The sequence below is a fragment of the Hyperolius riggenbachi genome, chromosome 5 (genome assembly GCF_040937935.1).
Source record: "Hyperolius riggenbachi isolate aHypRig1 chromosome 5, aHypRig1.pri, whole genome shotgun sequence".
In the NCBI taxonomy this organism is placed as follows: Eukaryota; Metazoa; Chordata; class Amphibia; order Anura; family Hyperoliidae; genus Hyperolius; species Hyperolius riggenbachi.
The window spans coordinates 322,956,815-322,976,814 of record NC_090650.1 but is presented as its reverse complement, the minus strand read 5'-3'; the positions used below and the strand labels follow the sequence as shown (position 1 = coordinate 322,976,814).

Below are 20,000 nucleotides of genomic sequence, written 5' to 3'. Positions count from 1 at the left end.
TGTTGAAATATTCTGCTTTTGCCAAGTGATTTTCACCCATGATTTGACAGCTGAAGAATGGTAATGCCTGTACTGGCATCACACTGTCAGATGGTCAGAAATGATCAGTACAGCCATTAAATGTCTAAGTATTGGTGACTGGTAGCTAATACTAATGTTCTGTTGAGCTATCTTATCTTTATTGCACTGCAGACTGAACAGGGCCTTCCTTGTATGCCTGGTACACACCATGCAAGTTCTCATCAGATTCACCGGAATCGATCATTTCCAACTAGTCCGATCTGATTTTCAATCTCAAGTATTATGTAGCTAGAGAAACCTCAGTATTAAGTAGCTAGAGGTGCCCTCAATTATTAGGTAGCTAAAGGAACCTCAGTATTAAAGGGGAACTGAAGTAAGAGGTATACGGAGGCTGCCATATTTATTTCCGTTTAATCAATACCAGTTGCCTGGCAGCCCTGCTGGTCTATTTCTCTGCAGTAGTATCTGAATAACACCAGAAACAAGCATGCAGCTAGTCTTGTCAGATCTGACTTTAAAGTCTAAAACACCTGATCTGCTGCATGCATGTTCAGGGGCTATGGCTAATAGTATTAGAGGCAGATGATCAGCAGGGCTGCCAGGCAACTGGTATTGCTTAAAAGGAAATAAACATGGCAGCCTCCATATACCTCTCTCTTCAGTTCCCCTTTAAGTAGCTAGAGGTGCCCCTGACTGAAGGAAGATCTGGTCAGTAAAATGCAGAGAGCTGGGTGTGTAACCTCTCATTTACACTCTCATCGGGACTGTGCATAGGGAGGGAGGCGCTCGTGGAGTGAAGTGAGCCGCCCTTCCATCATTTGGGCGCCTGTAGAATCGTACCTTATGGTAAATCTGGCCCTGGTGTGTACCAGGCAATTACATACAAAGCTTGCCAACTAAAACAGCAGGTGGAGCTCTAAAGAATTCACTTGACTAAAAAAAAAATCCTAAAATACTTACTGTTTTAGCTTGAAACACAAAACAGAAGTTTGTCTTCTTAAAACGTAAGGTATGGATTTTAGTTGCATCGCCTACTCTTGCTATAGTAAAACTGTTGTCTACCTCTCTGTGGCAATTTGTGTAATTCCACTTGTAATTTTAGTAAGTATACTATTCCAGTTTCCCTCTTGCTGTGCTAGACTGTTATACATTTTTATGTGTGTACATTTCTTCTATGATCTTACTTACTTCCTTTCCGCTGAGGCTTGTTTTATTTTTACACATTGAAGAGTGTGCTGGTCACAGTGTGGGCGGATCCAGAGACAGGCCTGCAGAGCCAAGCTTAAAGTAGCTTTACTAGGTTGTGAATTGATGACCTCAATCTTCAAGCAGAGAAATCTATCCTAATCCTCTGAGGATAAACCTTTTATTTGATTAACTTACAAAAGTACTTGGCTTCCTGGCTGTGTTTTAACAGAACACTGGGATGATAATATGGGTGTTGTAAACGAGTCAGTCTTTTCTTAATGATGGATAATACAAATTTAGTTCATTATACATTTGATTGGATTTCCTTTTGTGCTCTGCCTTTTTTCCGGTTTGTAAATCATTAGTATTAAAAAATCTAAAATTATAAAAGCTAGGAGACACAATGTTGAGGGGGAAAGCAGGTGAAATGTTACAAGCTTGTTGAGTACAAAACTAAAGCTGCTCTTAAGAAAAAAAAAAAATGGATTTGGATTGAGCAAAAATGGAATGTGAAGAATTTTTTAGAACACACCCTTTTATTGTATGAAAGAAATAAAAAATATTATCTGCACACTCTTGACGCCTAGCTTAATACGATGCATACGATAATATTTGTAAAGTTCTTTTCTCCCATAGGACTCAAAGCACATGCAGTAGATCTGCCTCAGATCAATACACAGTTACAGGGTGGACTGTATTACGATGATGTTATAATCTTCATAAATGCCAGACTAAGCAGGTGGCTTTACATTTTGTTCTTAAAGAGAAACTCCGACCAAGAATTGAACTTTATCCCAATCAGTAGCAGATACCCCCTTTTACATGAGAAATTTATTCCTTTTCACAAACAGACCATCAGGGGGCGCTGTATGACTGATATTGTGGTGAAACTCCTACCACAAGAAGCTCTGAGTACCAAGGTACTTCTGGCAGTTTCCGGTCTGTGAACCCTGTTACTTTGTGGGAAATAGCTGTTTACAGCTGTTAACAACTGCCAAAACAGCAAGTAGCCGCTATATCACATACCAGCAGGTAAAAATGTCACCATGTAATAAATGTCAGAATATAAATCAGGGATTTAAAATATTTTACAATGGGCAAACACTGAAATCTTTTATACATCATTATTGTAAAAATGAAGCAATTTTAAAATTACATTATTTTCACTGGAGTTCCTCTTTAAATGTTTCCAGGGATGGAGATTGGATGTGGCAGGGAGTTCCCAAGTCTGTCTCCAAAGGTTTTGAGAAGGACTCTGGAGATGACAGTTATTAGAGCCTTTTGATCTAAGATTGTGGGAAGTGTGATACAGTTGCAACAAATCCTTGAGACAATAAGGGCCCAGATTGTGCATGGGTATAAATGTCAATAAGCCTTAAATAGAATTCTTAATTTTATGGGTGGCTATTGGAGGGAGTGAGTGAAGGATTGGTATTATGTGGCAATCATGGGGTTGGCTTCTTAACAGTCTTGCAGAAGTTTTCTTTACTAATTGCAGGCAGTGCAGGTCTTTGTTTGCAAGGCCTGCGTAGAGAGCATTGCAGTAGTCCAGCCGTCATGTGATGAAGGCATAAACTAGGGTTAAAAGGTCTGCTGGAGGTATGAGGTGCCTAATTTTTTATATATTCCTTAGGTGAAAGAATATTTCACAACAGCTGAGATTTAATTCCTGAAGTTTAATTCCCCATCAATCAGTATACCCAGGGTGCACACTTCTGAATATTCAGGTCTGAACTTCCTATTCTTAGTGGTGCTGATTGAGACTGGACACTGGAGATGCTTTGCTGTTGAGCGCTGACTTTTGTTTAGTCAGGATCGGTGGCTGGATAATGTACTGGTTAAAGGGACACTTAAGCCAGAAAAAAAAATGAGTTTTACTCACCTGGGGCTTCTACCACCCCCCTGAAGTTGTCCTGTGCCCTCGCAGCCACTCACTAATCCTCTGGTCCCCCGCTACAAGCTAGTTTCGTTTTTGCCGACAGGCCCGTCAGGACTGGCCACGCGTAGCTTTTTCCGCATTCCCGACTGTAATTAGCGATATTGGGGGCCGCAACGCGTATTTTTGTATGCATTGCGGCCCGAAATAGCGCTAATTACTGTTGGGAATGCGGAAAAAGCTACGCGTGGCCAGTCCTGACGGGCCTGTCGGCAAAAACAAAACTAGCTGGCAGCGGGGGACCAGAGGATTAGTGAGTGACTGCGAGGGCACAGGACTGCTGCAGGGGGCTGGTAGAAGCCCCAGGTGAGTAAAACTCATTTTTTTTTTCTGGCTTAAGGTTCACTTTAAGAGCTCTGCCTCTGATGCTGGAGACTAGGGTTTGAATCTCGACTCTTGCTGTTCCCGTAAGCTGCACCTATTCAGTAGGAGACCTGAACCACCATACCACTGTTATGCTACTGCTCATAGAGTGTGTGCCCTAGTGGCTGCAGCTCTGGTGCTTTGAGTCCACCTGGAGAAAAGCGCAATATAATGTGTCTGTCAGCATTTCATTTTAGTCATTTGTCATTCATCCACTCCTGAAGCTCCGCTAAGGGCGTATTTATTTGTGGAGTAGAGTCTGTCACACCAGGTTTGAATGATAATTAGAAGTGGGTGTCATCAGCATAGCAGTGGTATGTCAGTCCATGTTATTAACAGTTTTTCCAAGTGGAAGTATGTATATGATGGACAGCAAAGGGGATGGTATCAAGCTCTGGCACGCACCATATTTTAGTGGTACAGGTTTGGAAAGCCAGCCAGTAAGGAGTTGAACCACTAGAGAACTAAGCAATCCATGCCACAGTACTTTTGCAGTCTGTTAAGCAAAGCTTCATGATTAACTGTGTCAAAAGCTGCTGACGGGTCAAGCAAAATCAGGATGGATCATTGGCCTCTGTCTCTTGCCATGAGCAGACCATTGCAAATTGCATAGTACAAATCAAGAAGTATTGGGTGCAGTGATGAAATTTGTTAATTTTAGTAATTTTTTTTGCGTGCAAACCACTGCAACAATATCTACAAGATATTTTACATATGCAAATTTTTCCTCATATGTAAATGAGAATCAAGACAAATTAGACTGAACATACAATTTGCATGCTAGCTAACAATGAGGAACTATACTGTAGCGCAAAAAGTCTAGACAGAACTCGATGAGTTAATGCAATCAATATAATATTCATCTAAATATCCTGAATAAGTAGTGAGGACTTTCTGTTCGCTGTTCTGCCAAGATCATTCCTTTAATGAAACTCCCTGTATACTTCATACTTTTCCAGGTCTTGATCCTGCTGTTCTGGAGCAAGTCAAGAAAGTATCTGATGCATCTGAGGAAACATACTCCGCTTTGACGAACTGTCTGCAACTTTTTAGCAAACAAGATCAGGTTTGTATGACTTCTGCCACGTTAAATGACCCATTTTTTTACAGCACTGTTCCTGTTCGTTTATAGTTACGCACAACCAGAAATTGATAACCAGCTGATTTTTTGGCTTTAGTTGTTACACACCTACAACAAGCATGCAGCCAGTGGAGTCAGACAAGGCATCTGATCTACATGCTAATTCTGGGCCAGCGACTTCAAGTACCACTATCGCGGAAATCGTAACATTTAAAGAGACTGTGCAAAAACAAAACAAAAAAATCCAAAAAGCCCTTGGGGTGGTACTCACCTCGGGAGGGGGAAGCCTCTAGATCCTATTGAGGCTTCCCCCGTCCTCCTCTGTCCCATGGTGGTCTCGCTCTGGCCCACTGAATGCACAGCCACAATTTGTCAGTCTGTGAAATATTTACCCTTCCCTGTTCCGGCGGGGGCGCTGTTGCAGCTCTCCGCTTGAAAATAAGTGGAAATAGCCGATCTCAATCGGTTGCGCTCTACTGCACAGGAGCAGGAGACTATTTCCAGGTATTTCGGAGCCGAGAGAAGCTACTGAGCCTGCGCTGGAGCCGAGAAAGTAAATATTTACATACCCGCTGTTCGGGGAGCACAATCACTGCCGCCACGGGACAAGGGAAGCCTCGATAGGATCCGGAGGCTTCTCCCTCTCGAGGTGGGTAACCTCCAGGGGCATTTTTTTAACAATACAGATCCTCTTTAAAGTACATGTGAACAAATCTAAATAAGGGCTCGTTTCCACTAGTGCGGCGTGCGTCTCGTAGACGCACGCCGGCACTGAGCGGGTGGGCGGGATCGCAGGCGATTCCCATCAGCCGTGCCATGCACGGCTATGGGAATCGCAGCCTCCGCCGCGAATTCTGTAGGGGTTTCCGGCCGAATCGCTACTGCAAGCGATTCGGCCGGCGGCGCCGTTGTCCCCTATGGCAGAGTTTCCCCGCGCGATTTGCCTGCGGGGAAACTCTGCGGATTCGCGGCCGTTTCCGCGAGAGTGGAAACGGGCCCTTAGAAGTATGTTTCTTCCAGAGTAAAATGAGCCATACATTACTTTTCTCCTATGTTGCTGTCACTTACAGTAGGTAGTAGAAATCTGACATTCTTAACCGGTTTTGGACTAGCCCATCTCCTCATGGGGGATTCTCCGCATGGCCTTTATTCTTTATAAAGACAGTCCCTAAAAAGGATTTGTACAATAATGCTGGCCAGCTTCCCTGCTCACTGCACGTTTTTTTTTAAGTGTTGGACAGAGCAACTGCCATTCACTAAATGCTTTTGAAACTAAACAAAACCTTTAAAATCCCCCAAAACCTGTCAGTTCTGTCAGATTTCTACTACCTACTGTTAAGTTATAGCAACATAGGAGAAAAGTAATTTATGTCTCATTTTACTCTGGAAAAAATACTTCTTATTTGTATATGTTTACATGTATTTTACATTTTACAATTTTTTGCGGTAGTGGTCCTTTAAAGTACTACAGGCAGAGCATCAGCACAGAAGTTGGGCAGCTGGCATTGTTAGAAAATAAAGATGGCAGCCTCCATATTGTTCTCACACTTTAGATTCCCTTTAATGTAGCCATCCCACTTCTTACTTCACCACTACCTGAAGTGGCACCTTTAACAGGTCCTTAAAAGAAAGTGAACATCAATGGATTGCAGTTTTTGAGCTTTTCTTTTGGCCACTATACTAATGACCAATACAGAGGCTTTGGAGGTAGATGTCGGGCCAAATTTTTTGAAACCTATTTTTCATCACCGCTAGCCTCTGGTGATGTCGTTTTCATTATCTTCTCAATATGGGTTGCCCAAATATGTGACTGATGTAATTTATTGCAACCGTGCTACATGCACATTGTGAGTGGTGGTTTGATACAGTGGCGGACATACGGCCGTGCAGGCCGTGCTGCCGCTCGAGGGCCCCTGAAGTTCCGTTTTCTTCAGGGGCCCATTAAGTATTTTTTTTTTTTTTTTTTTTAATTATTTTATTCCCCGGGGGGCCCCCCGATTCCTATCCTCCCTCCCTCACCTCGGGGGGCCCCCCTCCCGATATGCGCGGCGGGAGAGCGAGCGGCAAATGCAGGAAGTCTTCAGGGCTCTCCAGGCATCCGCTAGAGGCCCAGCCGCTTAGTCTCCAATATGTCTCCAGTTGGAGACATTACCAACCCACCCACCAGGCTACCTACCCACCCACCAGGCTACCTACCTACCCACCCACCCACCAGGCTACCTACCCACCCACCAGGCTTCCTACCTACCCACCCGGCTACCTACCTAACCACCCACCCGGCTACCTACCTACCCACCCACCCGGCTACCCACCCACCAGGCTTCCTACCTACCTACCCACCCGGCTACCTACCTAACCACCCACCCGGCTACCTACCGGGCTAGTTACCAACCCACCCACCAGGCTACCTACCCACCCACCAGGCTACCCACCCACCCACCAGGCTACCTACCTAACCACCCACCCGGCTACCTACCTAACCACCCACCCGGCTACCTACCTAACCACCCACCCGGCTACCTACCGGGCTAGTTACCAACCCACCCACCAGGCTACCTACCTAACCACCCACCCGGCTACCTACCGGGCTAGTTACCAACCCACCCACCAGGCTACCTACCCACCCACCAGGCTACCCACCAGGCTACCTACCTAACCACCCACCCACCAGGCTACCTACCTAACCACCCACCAGGCTACCTACCTAACCACCCACCCGGCTACCTACCGGGCTAGTTACCAACCCACCCACCAGGCTACCTACCTACCCACCCACCAGGCTACCTACCTAACCACCCACCCGGCTACCTACCGGGCTAGTTACCAACCCACCCACCAGGCTACCTACCTACCCACCCACCGGGCTACCTACCTACCTACCTAGTTACCCACCCACCAGGCTACCTACCTACCCACCCACCCACCCACTCACCCACCCACTAACCCACCCACTAGGCTACCTATCCACCCAACCACCCATGGGAGCTGCGCGCCGGATGGAGGCTGGGACAGGAGGTCTGCTGCTGCAGGTGAGTAAATGTTTTTGTTTTATTTATATTAGCAGGTGTATGTTCTGGGCAGGTCTGCCACATGATTGCATGTATTTTCTGGGCATATCTGCCGACATGATTGCACGTATTTTCTGGGCATATCTGCCGACTTGTTTGCACGTATTTTCTGGGCATATCTGCCGACTTGATTGCATGTATTTTCTGGGCATATCTGCCGACTTGTTTGCACGTATTTTCTGGGCATATCTGCCGACTTGATTGCATGTATTTTCTGGGCATATCTGCCGACTTGATTGCACGTATTTTCTGGGCATATCTGCCGACATGATTGCACGTATTTTCTGGGCATATATGTGTATTTTCTTGAGAAAACCTGCACAATTATGTGAATTTTCTGGGGAAAGGGTCACCAAAACTTGGGCCCACTGTCTTTGCGTTGCACTTTTCAAGGGAACCTGAGGTGAGAATAATATTGAGGCTGACATATTTCTCTCCTTTTAAGCATTACCAGTTGCCTGGCTGCCGTGCTGGTCCTCTGCCTCTTATTCTTTCAACCATAGACCCTGAACAAGCATGCAGCAGGTCAGGGGTTTCTGACAATATTGTCAGAACTGAGAAGATTAGCTGCATGCTTGTTGCTGGTGTAATTCAGTTTATTACTGCAGCCAAATAGATCAGCAGGGCCGCCAGGCAACTAGTATTGTTTAAAAGGAAATAAACCCTCACCCCGGGTTCGCTTTAAGTTACAGTTAGCTCCGCCCTCATCCGGTCATTGCCACGCCCATTTTTTGCTGCGGCGCTACGCGCCGCAGGTTCTATCCACTATTTTTTGCCACGCCCATATCTTGCAGGTCATAGGGGGCCCACAATTACAATTTTGCACAGGGGCCCACTGCTGGCTGTGTCCGCCACTGGTTTGATAGTATTAAATCAAACATAGCTTCTTACGCTGAAGACCTTTTGACCAAATGCTTAAATGAAGCAGACTAGCCATGTTGCTTATAGCAGAAACTCTGCAAGTTCTTAGTAAAGAATAAAATTAGCGTTGTTGTTCTGTTTTAGTTTGTATGTTTTCATGTTGTTCATTGGATTTTAAAATGATTTATTGGCACTGTGTGGTAAACAATGATTATGCAATACCAATCCAAATTGCTGCTTCAGAAACTAAAAAGCTATTTTTACTGAGTTGACTGCAAGAATGTTTGTCGCAGGTTTGTCGCAACAGGATCACCTGTGTATAATTACGCAAATGATGTTCCATTTGCTACCATAGGACAATGTACTGCTCTGCTGTTAGCAGCTAAATGTTGCTGTCATTTGGTCAGCCCCCGAGTACCATATCATTCTGCAGATAGCAAATGGCAATCATGTCCCTGAGAGGAAATTTCTAGGGTGACTAAAACCAACAGAACTACTGGGGGATATCTAACACTTTATCATAAGTGAGTTATGCTTCTGCTGCAGAACACCACAATAAATATTCCATAGACTTTCTCCAAGCATGCATTGATATTGGGTCAGGTGCTTTGCATGTTAAAGAAAGGTTAAGGTAACACTCCAACCCCTAATTGTTATAAGCTATGTGGGATGTTATTGCTTAGCAGGTGACTATACACCTGTTGGCCCCGTTTCCTGGCTCCCACCCTAAATGGCTGAACAGAGAGCTACATGGCAGCTCTAAGATGGGACGCTTTTTTATTTTTAACACGTAGAGGCTAGGTTCACTGTGGGACATTGCATTGTGATGCAAAGTTAGTCACAACGCAAAATTACAACTCAACGCACCAAAAAAGTTGCAACACACATTAGTGTTGTATACAGTAGATACAGTAGAGAATACAGGCAATGAAAATAATGCTTCCCTGTATCTGTTAATCTCTGTATTTAGAGGTAACGCACTGCAGCAGTGTTACCACACCACAACACAACATTTACAACACGACTTTAAAGAGAACCTGTACTGAGTAAAAATATTGAAAATAAACACATGAGGTAACTTCAAATGAACATTACATAGTTACCTTGCCATCAATTCCTCTCAGAAGCTCACCATTTTCTTCTGAAAATGATCCCTTCCAGTTCTGACAATATTTTGTCAGATCTGAAATCTATCAGTTGCTGTCAGTAAAATATCAGTTGCTGTCAGTTATAGCTGAGAGGAGAACTGATGTGTCTATGTTTCCCTATGGCTCAAGTGGGCGATGTTACAGTTTAACTGTGTGCTGACCAGAAAGCTGTTATGGGTAATGGCCATTTTCAAAATGGAGGACGGAAAATTCCCTTGATCACAGTGAACAAACAGGACGCGGGACAGGAGAAAGACACTGAGGAGTAGACTACATGGAAGGTAAGTATGACTTGTGAATGCTTATTTTGACTTTTAATTTTCAGTTCAGGTTTTCTTTAATGTTGCACTGTGAACGTCGCATAGCTTTAACATTGCAGTTCGTTAAACTGCGTTATAAGACTTTAACGCAGGACAGTAACATCCCTCTCTGAACATAGCCAGACTGAACTATATTTAAAGCTCACCTGAACTGTGCGTAAAGAGGAACTGTAACCCAGGATTGAAGTTGAACCCAATCAGTAGATGATGGCCCCCTCCCATGAGAAATCTTTACCTTTTTCCCAAATAGATCATCAGGTGTGTGTGTGTGTGGGGGGGGGGGGGTCACTCGAATGGCATTTTGTGTTGACCTGAGGAAGCGGACCATGATCCATGAAACGTGTTGTCAGATTGCTTTTTGAATAAAAACTTTTTTTCCAGTTAAACTGGTGTCTATATCTTCCGGAGAGCTAAGCAATTACTTCTGTTTTTATTATATTTTATATTTGTATTTTAGAATACTAAAATAGAACACATATTGGGCGCCTCCATCCTACCCATTACCAGTCAGACCTCCTTTGTAGGTAATAGCCTTGCAGTTGTTCTTTAAAGTCTATCATACTATAGGAGAGCGACCATCCAGTATCCAGCAGGACTTTGAGTACCGAGCAGGGACAATTAATTCCCTGCAGGCCTATATGATGGGTGTAGGAACAGCAACCCACCTTTGTGAGTATGTAGCTATATAATTTTTTCCTGCCTATACCTGAGGATACATCAGCATTGAGCTCCCAGTCTCTCCCTACTTCTCACCCAAGTATTCTTGGCCCCTACAAGACTCACCAAAAAAAAAAAAAAAAACCCTGTTACCACCTGCATGTAGTATGCGGACTCATCTACACAATCTGTTTATGATATTCACAATCTGTTGGCCCTCATACTACATGGAGGTGGTCAAATTGGCCAATCAAAATTGGATGTGTTTATGCATCCTAACACATGGTTATTTATTTCTTTTAAAAGAAAACTTGTATGCATGCAGGGAAGATCACATGCTAACCATCCAGTGTTGAACCTAGTCTCTCCTTACCGTGACCTTGAAGTCTTTAACCATTCAGATTGCCCAAGCATGCTGCATATTTTCACAATTTTTTTTTTTTTCTTCTTCTACGTGCCTTGTGATCCCACTGACTGGTACGGTAGTTTTCTCACCAACCAGTACCTGTTATCTGAATTCCAGGTCTCACAGCCTCTGAAGAGGTGGTCTTGTGTGCCAAAAAACATGCAGCAAAATGTGTTCAATGTAAATTAGTTTCTTCCTTTTCTCAAATTATTTATACCTTGCATAGATATAAATTTGCTGATGTACAGTACGTGAAAATGTTGACCTGTTAAGTAAACTATATGCAGACAGACTCTCCTTCTTTATATTGAAATAAGAGCCTATAATAAATGTTGGTGTTTTGAACCTATATTATTTATATATTTTCAATAATACAACTTTTTGTTTTCCCTCCAAACTATTGGCTATGGAGTTTTAGTTTATTCCTATTAGAGTGCTATATTAAAAATCAATGTCGCGTGACCCATTTTGGCTAATACACACATCCGACCTTGATTGGCCAATTTTACCATTTCCATGTAGTATGACGTTTTATGCTAGGTACACACCATACAATTTTGTGTTAGAAAGATGGTTCGATAGATAATTTCCTACATGTCCGATCTTATTATCGATTGTTTTTCTGATCGATTTCTCATAGAAGTGAATGGAAATAGTTAAGAAAAGAACAGAATCGAATCAGAAATCGATCGGAAAATCAAATTGGAAATCCTTTGAACAGATGGCATATGTAAGCTGTCCTATGACATGGAAGTGGTGAATTGGTGGTTAAGTGTGTGTGTGTGTGTGTGTGTGTGTGTGTGTGTGTGTGTGTGTGTGTGTGTGTGTGTGTGTGTGTGTGTGTGTGTGTGTGTGTGTGTGTGTGTGTGTGTGTGTGTGTGTGTGTGTGTGTGTGTGTGTGTGTGTGTGTGTGTGTGTGTGTGTGTGTGTGTGTGTGTGTGTGTGTGTGTGTGTGTGTGTGTGTGTGTGTGTGTGTGTGTGCGCGCGCCCCCCCCTTTTAAGGATCTATATGATGGAAATTATATGGTTAATTGCGCGCGCCCCTTTTAAGGATCTATATGATGGAAATTATATGGTTAATTGTATTCTGCATGGAACATTTGGTTCGTAAATCATACCAGGTAAAATAAAATGACAGTTGTACCTGGTGGGATGCTGTAGTTGTTGCCTTATACTGCAATAATGTGGCATGTGGGTTAATTGCAGTATATTAAGCATGGAATAGGTAGTTATGACAAGTGTGATATTTTGTGAAATATGATATAGTGGAGATAGGTTAAAAGACAGATGCATGTAACCACATGCCTAACAGCAGTGGATGCTGGCACTTGTAGTTCTACAACTGTAAAAGCTTATTGCTTACCTTAGTCGCAAAGTATTTGCTTGTGTAAGCTGGGAATGGTTTTGGGAAAACTAAAATAAATTATTTTTTGCCGACGTAAATGTTTAGCTTGGCTTATTGTCTGTGGAGGCATGAATCTCAATGTACAGCAGGCAGTAGAGTTGGCATGTGAGCACTACACAGGGAATTAAGACAATGGCCAATTAGAGAGGGATGCCGGAGCCAATAGAAGTTATGCAGTGTGACCAATAGTAGATTTGCTTGCATGTTAAGAATTGCTGGCCGGGGAGAACGTTGTGGTACCTTCTCATGCAGCTGCTTGTGCTCTGTACAAGGGATTTTTTTTAATGCTGAGGTGAGGATTAGGGAGGGAGATAGCAAGCCCACAGATAACACTGCATATGATTCTGCCTGAGGGAACTGTACAGGAGGAGACCTTGAGAAGAAAAATTAAAACATCCCATCACAAAGGTACAGTTTAAGCTTGAGTGTGTCCTTTAATTGCCTGTGTTTATGTGATCAGTGGGAGGTTGTGTGTATTGTGCTGAGATGTGCAGAGATTCCCGGGACATGCCGTACTGCTGCAGTTTATGCTGTGGATGAAATAAACCCAAGCTATGCTGTGCCTAACTAGAGAAAGGGCTAAAGTTCTCACACACAGAAGGATCCTGCCATGTCTTTTATACCTTTTCAAAACTCTATTCTGAAAAAGTGTTGATATGGTGTTTTGTTTTTGTATGTTCTTGGAAATGTAAATAGAGTTTTGCTTAGTGTGATCTTCCATTGTGTAGATGCAGTACAGAGATACAGCTTGTCTCTTCCTATACACTGCACTGGGATACCAGCCATACTTGTGCTCCTGTGTGTACTATGTGTAAAGGGCTTTAGAGATGATCTCTGTGGATTAGTTCTGACGAGGACACCCACTTTATGTGACACACGTGTGCTCGCTATGCACTTCTGACCTTGCAGCTCCAAGCGTGTAGCAGGATTCAGACTAATTTTTAGAGTAATGTTGAATCAACTCTGGTATACTTAACCAATAGATAAAAGCTAAAGAACAACTCTGGATAAAAAGTCAAATGTAATCAAGGGACTTTAGCTGCTATCTCATACTCCTTGCTGACACCAGTTAATTCATTTATTATTTAGGAATGCTTGTACCTAGTGGCGTTACTATGGAGCTAGGGTACCCAGTGTGAGTTTTACATGGGACCCCAGGCACTCTATTTGATAGGGAGCCCTAAAACCTATCAAGGACAGCTGCAGTGTCAGAGAGGTGTAGTCAGACTGTCAGACTAAGGAAACAGTTTCAGGATTACCACTATGCAATGCACATATAGAGGTGTCCGCAAAGCTAATAAGATGGACGAAGTTGGGCCCCTCTGGTCCCTGGTGTGGGCGCACTCGCAACCTCTGCATACCCTATTACTATGACAGTGCTTGTACCTCACCAGCTCGCATTGCAGGGGCATATAGAAATGAAGGTAACCTTCACTGCAGAAGGGGAATTACTTATACAATGAAGCTGACTTTTTATATGGAATGAACAGTTGTCTTTTACAATGGAGATATATTACTATTGTAGTCCTAGCTTTATTCACATAACAAGCCATCTAGCAGGCCTCCTCATAAAGGGCAATGGTTTTCACAAAGTATCTAAATTGAAGTAATTTCCAGCAAGATACTGAAAATAGAATGTTGGGTTCCTGTTTTGTTTTTTTACATTCCGGTTACAGTGAGATCCTGGGAGGAACGATTTATTAAGGTGGCAGCTTGTCAGAGAGAAAAATGCCATAGTTTCTGCAGAAATAACAGTACCTTTCTTGAGATCTGCAGATTAGAATATTTATAAAAGATCTGATCCGCATAAACAAGGGTCACTTTTAGAAGGGTTAAATCTTGATTTGTATTTATATTACGCTGACACGTCCTGCTACGTTTTACAGAGTATATCATCTTGTTAATAACCGTTCCCGCAATCTAGTCACTAGAATAGTCATAGTCCAGGGACAGTTTTGGGGGAAGCCAATTAATGTATCTGTATGTTTTTGGGATTGCCAGTCTCTTGTTGTTCTCACTTTTGGCAATAGTTAATGGCAGCAAAATTACAGTTGCCATATTTATAAAGATGATCATCTGAAAAGCACGTTTATAAATGTTTATAGATCGTCATACAGTATTCACCATTTTAAAAATGGAGAATGCGGTTTACTTCATTGAAGCAGAATAGCAAAGGGTGTTTTGTTTTCCTAAACCCTCATTTACCCCTCCTCCCCCCAAATCTCCAAATTAAAAAAAGTCGACCTGCATCTGCACTAGAAATGTGGGGCTCCATCTATCAAATGGCTGCAAGTGTTGGTCTGTAATCAGTTATGCCTCAGGATTAATTGTGTATAGCAGTGCTTCTCAAACCTGTCCTCATGACTCCCCAACGGTGCATGTTTTGTAGGCAACCTCACCTATGTAAAGGTGGGGGTAATTAGTGTCTCCGCTAGGGGGAATATACCTAGCTGAGTCACGAATTACCCCACCTGTGCATAGGTGAGGTTGTCTGCAAAACATGCACCTTTGGGGAGTCACAAGGACAGGTTTGAGAAACACTGGTGTATAGCATGACATCCTTATATAGACTGTATTTGGAAAGAAGTGCAGGAATGAAGTGAAGAATTTTTTACAAGCTGTCCCACCAACTTGACATTTATGTGATGAAGCCCTACATTTCTTGAATTAATGTGTATTGCTTAACATGAATTTCCTCACCCCATCCCCAGAAAATCTCTGTTGACATTTCTTCAGTATTGCTTCTGTAAGTAAAAACAGCATGTTCGGGAATAAATGGCTACAGTGTCCTGTCTTTACAATACCAGTTTTGTACTCTGTTGTGTTAGGGGACAAGGATGTATGGCGTATTTCTCACACAATACTGGGACTTGTGTGAAGCAGAGTTATTTCACTGACCAGTGGGTGAAGGTCTCAAACAGGGCTGCTGAAGTATGCCATAGTAATACATGAGTGGATCCCCAGGCATGCCACGTAGCTGCCTGCCAATATAACCATGTGTCCGTTAATAGCCTCTACAGAGGCCCTTTCTGTAATCCACTAGTTGTTAAATGGCTCAGAAATAGGAAGGTTGCGACCCCTGAAATGTTTCTACACATAGCAAACTAAGCCCATTGGATAGCATATACAGCCATGGAATTGAAACCACATTGATTATGTCTTTACATGCATCATAATCTGCATACGCATATATACAATTTACATGATAATACACATGACCACTAAATTATAAGCATCATAATCCACGTATATGTGAACTATACAATATTACGCATGACCACATAAATGTCCGTATGATAATTTGCATCTAAAACGAGTTATGTTCTGAAATGTACGCACACACTTTACATTAATAAACATGTATAAAGTCCAACTGTACAGGTCCTTCTAAAAAAATTTGCATATTGTGATAAAGTTAATTATTTTCTGTAATGTACTGATAAACATTAGACTTTCATATATTTTAGATTCATTACACACAACTGAAGTAGTTCAAGCCTTTTATTGTTTTAATATTGATGATTTTGGCATACAGCTCATGAAAACCCCAAATTCCTATCTCAAAAAATTAGCATATCAGGAAAAGATTCTCTAAACGAGCTATTAACCTAATCATCTGAATCAACTAATTAACTCTAAACACGTGCAAAAGATTCCTGAGGCTTTTAAAAACTCCCAGCCTGGTTCATTACTCAAAACCGCAATCATGGGTAAGACTGCTGACCTGACTGCTGTCCAGAAGGCCATCATTGAACACCCTCAAGCAAGAGGGTAAGACACAGAAAGAAATTGAACGAATATGCTGTTCCCAGAGTGCTGTATCAAGGCACCTCAGTGGGAAGTCTGTGGGAAGGAAAAAGTGTGGCAGAAAACGCTGCACAACGAGAAGAGGTGACCAGACCCTGAGGAAGATTGTGGAGAAGGACCGATTCCAGACCTTGGGGGACCTGCGGAAGCAGTGGACTGAGTCTGAAGTAGAAACATCCAGAACCACCATGTACAGGCATGTGCAGAAAAATGGGCTACAGGTGCCGCATTCCCCTGGTCAAGCCACTTTTGAACCAGAAACAGCGGCAGAAGCGCCTGACCTGGGTTACAGAGAAGCAGCACTGGACTGTTGCTCAGTAATCCAAAGTACTTTTTTCGGATGAAAGCAACTTCTGCATGTCATTCAGAAATCAAGGTGCCAGAGTCTGGAGGAAGACTGGGGAGAGGGAAATGCCAAAATGCCTGAAGTCCAGTGTCAAGTACCCACAGTCAGTGATGGTCTGGGGTGCCATGTCAACTGCTGGTGTTGGTCCACTGTGTTTTATCAAGGGCAGGGTCAATGCAACTAGTTATCAGGAGATTTTGGAGCACTTCATGCTTCCATCTGCTGAAAAGCTTTATGGAGATGAAGATTTCATTTTTCAGCAGGACCTGGCACCTGCTCACAGTGCCAAAACCACTGGTAAATGGTTTACTGATCATGGTATTACTGTGCTCAATTGGCCTGCCAACTCTCCTGACCTGAACCCCATAGAGAATCTGTGGGATATTGTGAAGAGAAAGTTTAGATGCAAGACCCAACACTCTGGATGAGCTTAAAGCGGACCCAAACCAAACATTTTTTTAATTAAAAATATTTAGTTGCACCACTCTGACACATACAAAGATAAATAAACACTCCTTCAAACCTATGATCATTTCAGCGCATGCTTTTCACCCTTCTATTTTCATAGCTAGGATTATACTGGGGGCAGCCATTAGCAATTCCTCCATTGCCGGACACCATCTACTCCACCAGTTTGCCGGAAAAATACCGGCAATTTGAAAGGAAGGGAGGGGTTCCTCCAATAAATGTAAAATATTTTATATTTGTCATCATGCAGCTGAAAAAAGGCTGCTATTTATTATTATAATTTAGAAAATAGATTTTATTTCTGAAATCTTGTATTTGTAATTTGGGTCCACTTCAAGGCCGCTATCGAAACATCCTGGGCCTCCATAACACCTGAGCTGTGCCACAGGCTGATTGCCTCCATGCCACGCCGCATTGAAGCAGTCATTTCTGCAAAAGGATTCCCGACCAAGTATTGAGTGCATAACTGAACATAATTATTTAAAGGTTGACTTTTTTTGTTTGTTTTAAAAACGCTCTTCTTTTATTGGTCAGGTGAAATAGGCTAATTTTTAGAGATAGGAATTTTGGGTTTTCATGAGCTGTATGCCAAAATCATCAATATTAAAACAATAAAAGACTTGAACTACTTCAGTTGTGTGTAATGAATCTAAAATATATGAAAGTCTAATGGTTATCAGTACATTACAGAAAATAATGAACTTTATCACAATGCGCTAATTTATTGAGAAGGACCTGTACAATAATATTACTGAATGATGCGTGTCTCAGACAACAAAGAAGTTATTTATTAAAACAAAGTATGTATACAACATAATGTTATATGTTAATAACAAAATGTGAAGTTAAATATAATATAATATATGTTGCAAAAGAAATGTCATAGGATGTATTAAGGTCCTATTAGAATGTAATTCTATAGAAGTTATGTAAACAGTTACACATGTTGATATGTCATTAATTTGACAAATATTGTTAAAACTAAACATTTTCCAATAAAAATTATTGAACGCGATTATGTCTTTACAATGGCACTGTTGAGAATTATTTTGTCAACTGTCAGTTCTTGAAGGTGACATGTTGGAATCCGATAAAATGGCAAATTTATGAACCTGAATCACATTTACAAGACAAGTGCCAAATTGTGACAAGACCAGACACTTGGGTCAGAACATCTCCTAAATGGCCGAGCTTGTGGAGTGTTTCTGGTATGCCAAAAGTCGTCTAAGGGAGGACAAACCATGAAACCAGATCATGGGTGCTCAAGACTCCTTTAACCACCTGAGCGGTCTGGACGAGCTCAGCTCGTCCAACACCGCCGGAGGTCGCCGCTCAGGCCCTGCTGGGCCGATTTTCATCAAATAAAAAGCAGCACACGCAGCCGGCACTTTGCCAGCCGCGTGTGCTGCCTGATCGCCGCCGCTCTGCGGCGATCCGCCGCGAGCAGCGGCGAAAGAGGGTCCCCCCAGCCGCCTGAGCCCAGCGTAGCCGGAACAAAAAGTTCCGGCCAGCGCTAAGGGCTGGATCGGAGGCGGCTGACGTCAGGACGTCGGCTGACGTCGATGACGTCACTCCGCTCGTCGCTATGGCGACGATATAAGCAAAACAAGGAAGGCCGCTCATTGCGGCCTTCCTTGTTTATTCTGGGCGCCGGAGGCGATCGGAAGATCGCCTCCGGAGCGCCCTCTAGTGGGCTTTCATGCAGCCAACTTTCAGTTGGCTGCATGAAATAGTTTTTTTTTTATTTAAAAAAAACCCTCCCGCAGCCACCCTGGCGATTTAATCAGAACGCCAGGGTGGTTAAGTGGATAGTGACAGAGGTCAGCCTGTTTGGTCCAAGCCTACAGAATAGATCCTGAAACACTAATTTCTGAGAAATGGAACACCGCTTATGATCTTGTAAATCACATTTTTGTTGGTTTTCAAATTTCAGAGATCAAAAACCATTGGGGTTTCTGTAGGAGGTGTTGGAAAAAAAGTTTAAAACTTGGAGGCCTAACCTCAAAACTGAAAGGAATTTAACAAGATGCTGTTAATGTCTTGTTGCCACACACAAGGCGATCAATCTAGTGGCACGTGGTGCACTTCCTCATATGGAGGATCAGTGTGATGCAAATAATCCCAAGTTTATGCTAATTTTTATGCTAACTTTATAGAATTTTATACAGCTTGGAAATGGACCAGTCAAATGCAGCAAGAGCTGAAACTTGGAATGGTTTGCATTTGATTTACCATTCCTACTATGTGGTATTAGATGGGTGCTTTTCATACTTTGTTTAACCTCCTGAGCGGTCTGGACGAGCTCAGCTCGTCCATCACCGCCGGAGGCTGCCGCTCAGGCCCTGCTGGGCCGATTTTTATCAAATAAAGTGCAGCACACGCAGCCGGCACTTTGCCAGCCACGTGTGCTGCCTGATCGCCGCCGCTCTGCGGCGATTCGCCGCGAGCAGCGGCGAAAGAGGGCCCCCCTAGCCGCCTGAGCCCTGCGCAGCCGGAACAAAAAGTTCCGGCCAGCGCTAAGGGCTGGATCGGAGGCGGCTGACGTCAGGACGTCGGCTGACGTCGATGACGTCACTCCGCTCGTCGCTATGGCGACGATATAAGCAAAACAAGGAAGGCCGCTCATTGCGGCCTTCCTTGTTTATTCTGGGCGCCGGAGGCGATCGGAAGATCGCCTCCGGAGCGCCCTCTAGTGGGCTTTCATGCAGCCAACTTTCAGTTGGCTGCATGAAATAGTTTTTTTTTTATTTAAAAAAAACCCTCCCGCAGCCACCCTGGCGATTTAATCAGAACGCCAGGGTGGTTAATTAGTATGCGCCAGTTTGTGTCTATCCTATATAATAAAACCTGTGTGTGTCTGTGTGTGTCTGTGTGTGTGTGTGTGTGTGTGTGTGTCTGTGTGTGTGTGTCTGTGTGTGTGTGTCT

The 20,000-nt window shown here is 43.2% G+C and overlaps 1 protein-coding gene across 4 annotated transcripts in view; it reads left to right on the top strand.

Moving 5' to 3' along the window:
* OSBPL1A (oxysterol binding protein like 1A) overlaps positions 1–20,000 on the top strand; it is a 253,225-nt gene that overhangs the window by 105,268 nt on the left and 127,957 nt on the right. For all 4 annotated transcript variants that reach the window (XM_068237280.1, XM_068237278.1, XM_068237281.1 and 1 more), the window contains one exon: positions 4,468–4,574. In XM_068237280.1, coding sequence (XP_068093381.1) covers positions 4,468–4,574 — 107 coding nt within the window. The remainder of the gene's footprint in view (positions 1–4,467; positions 4,575–20,000) is intronic.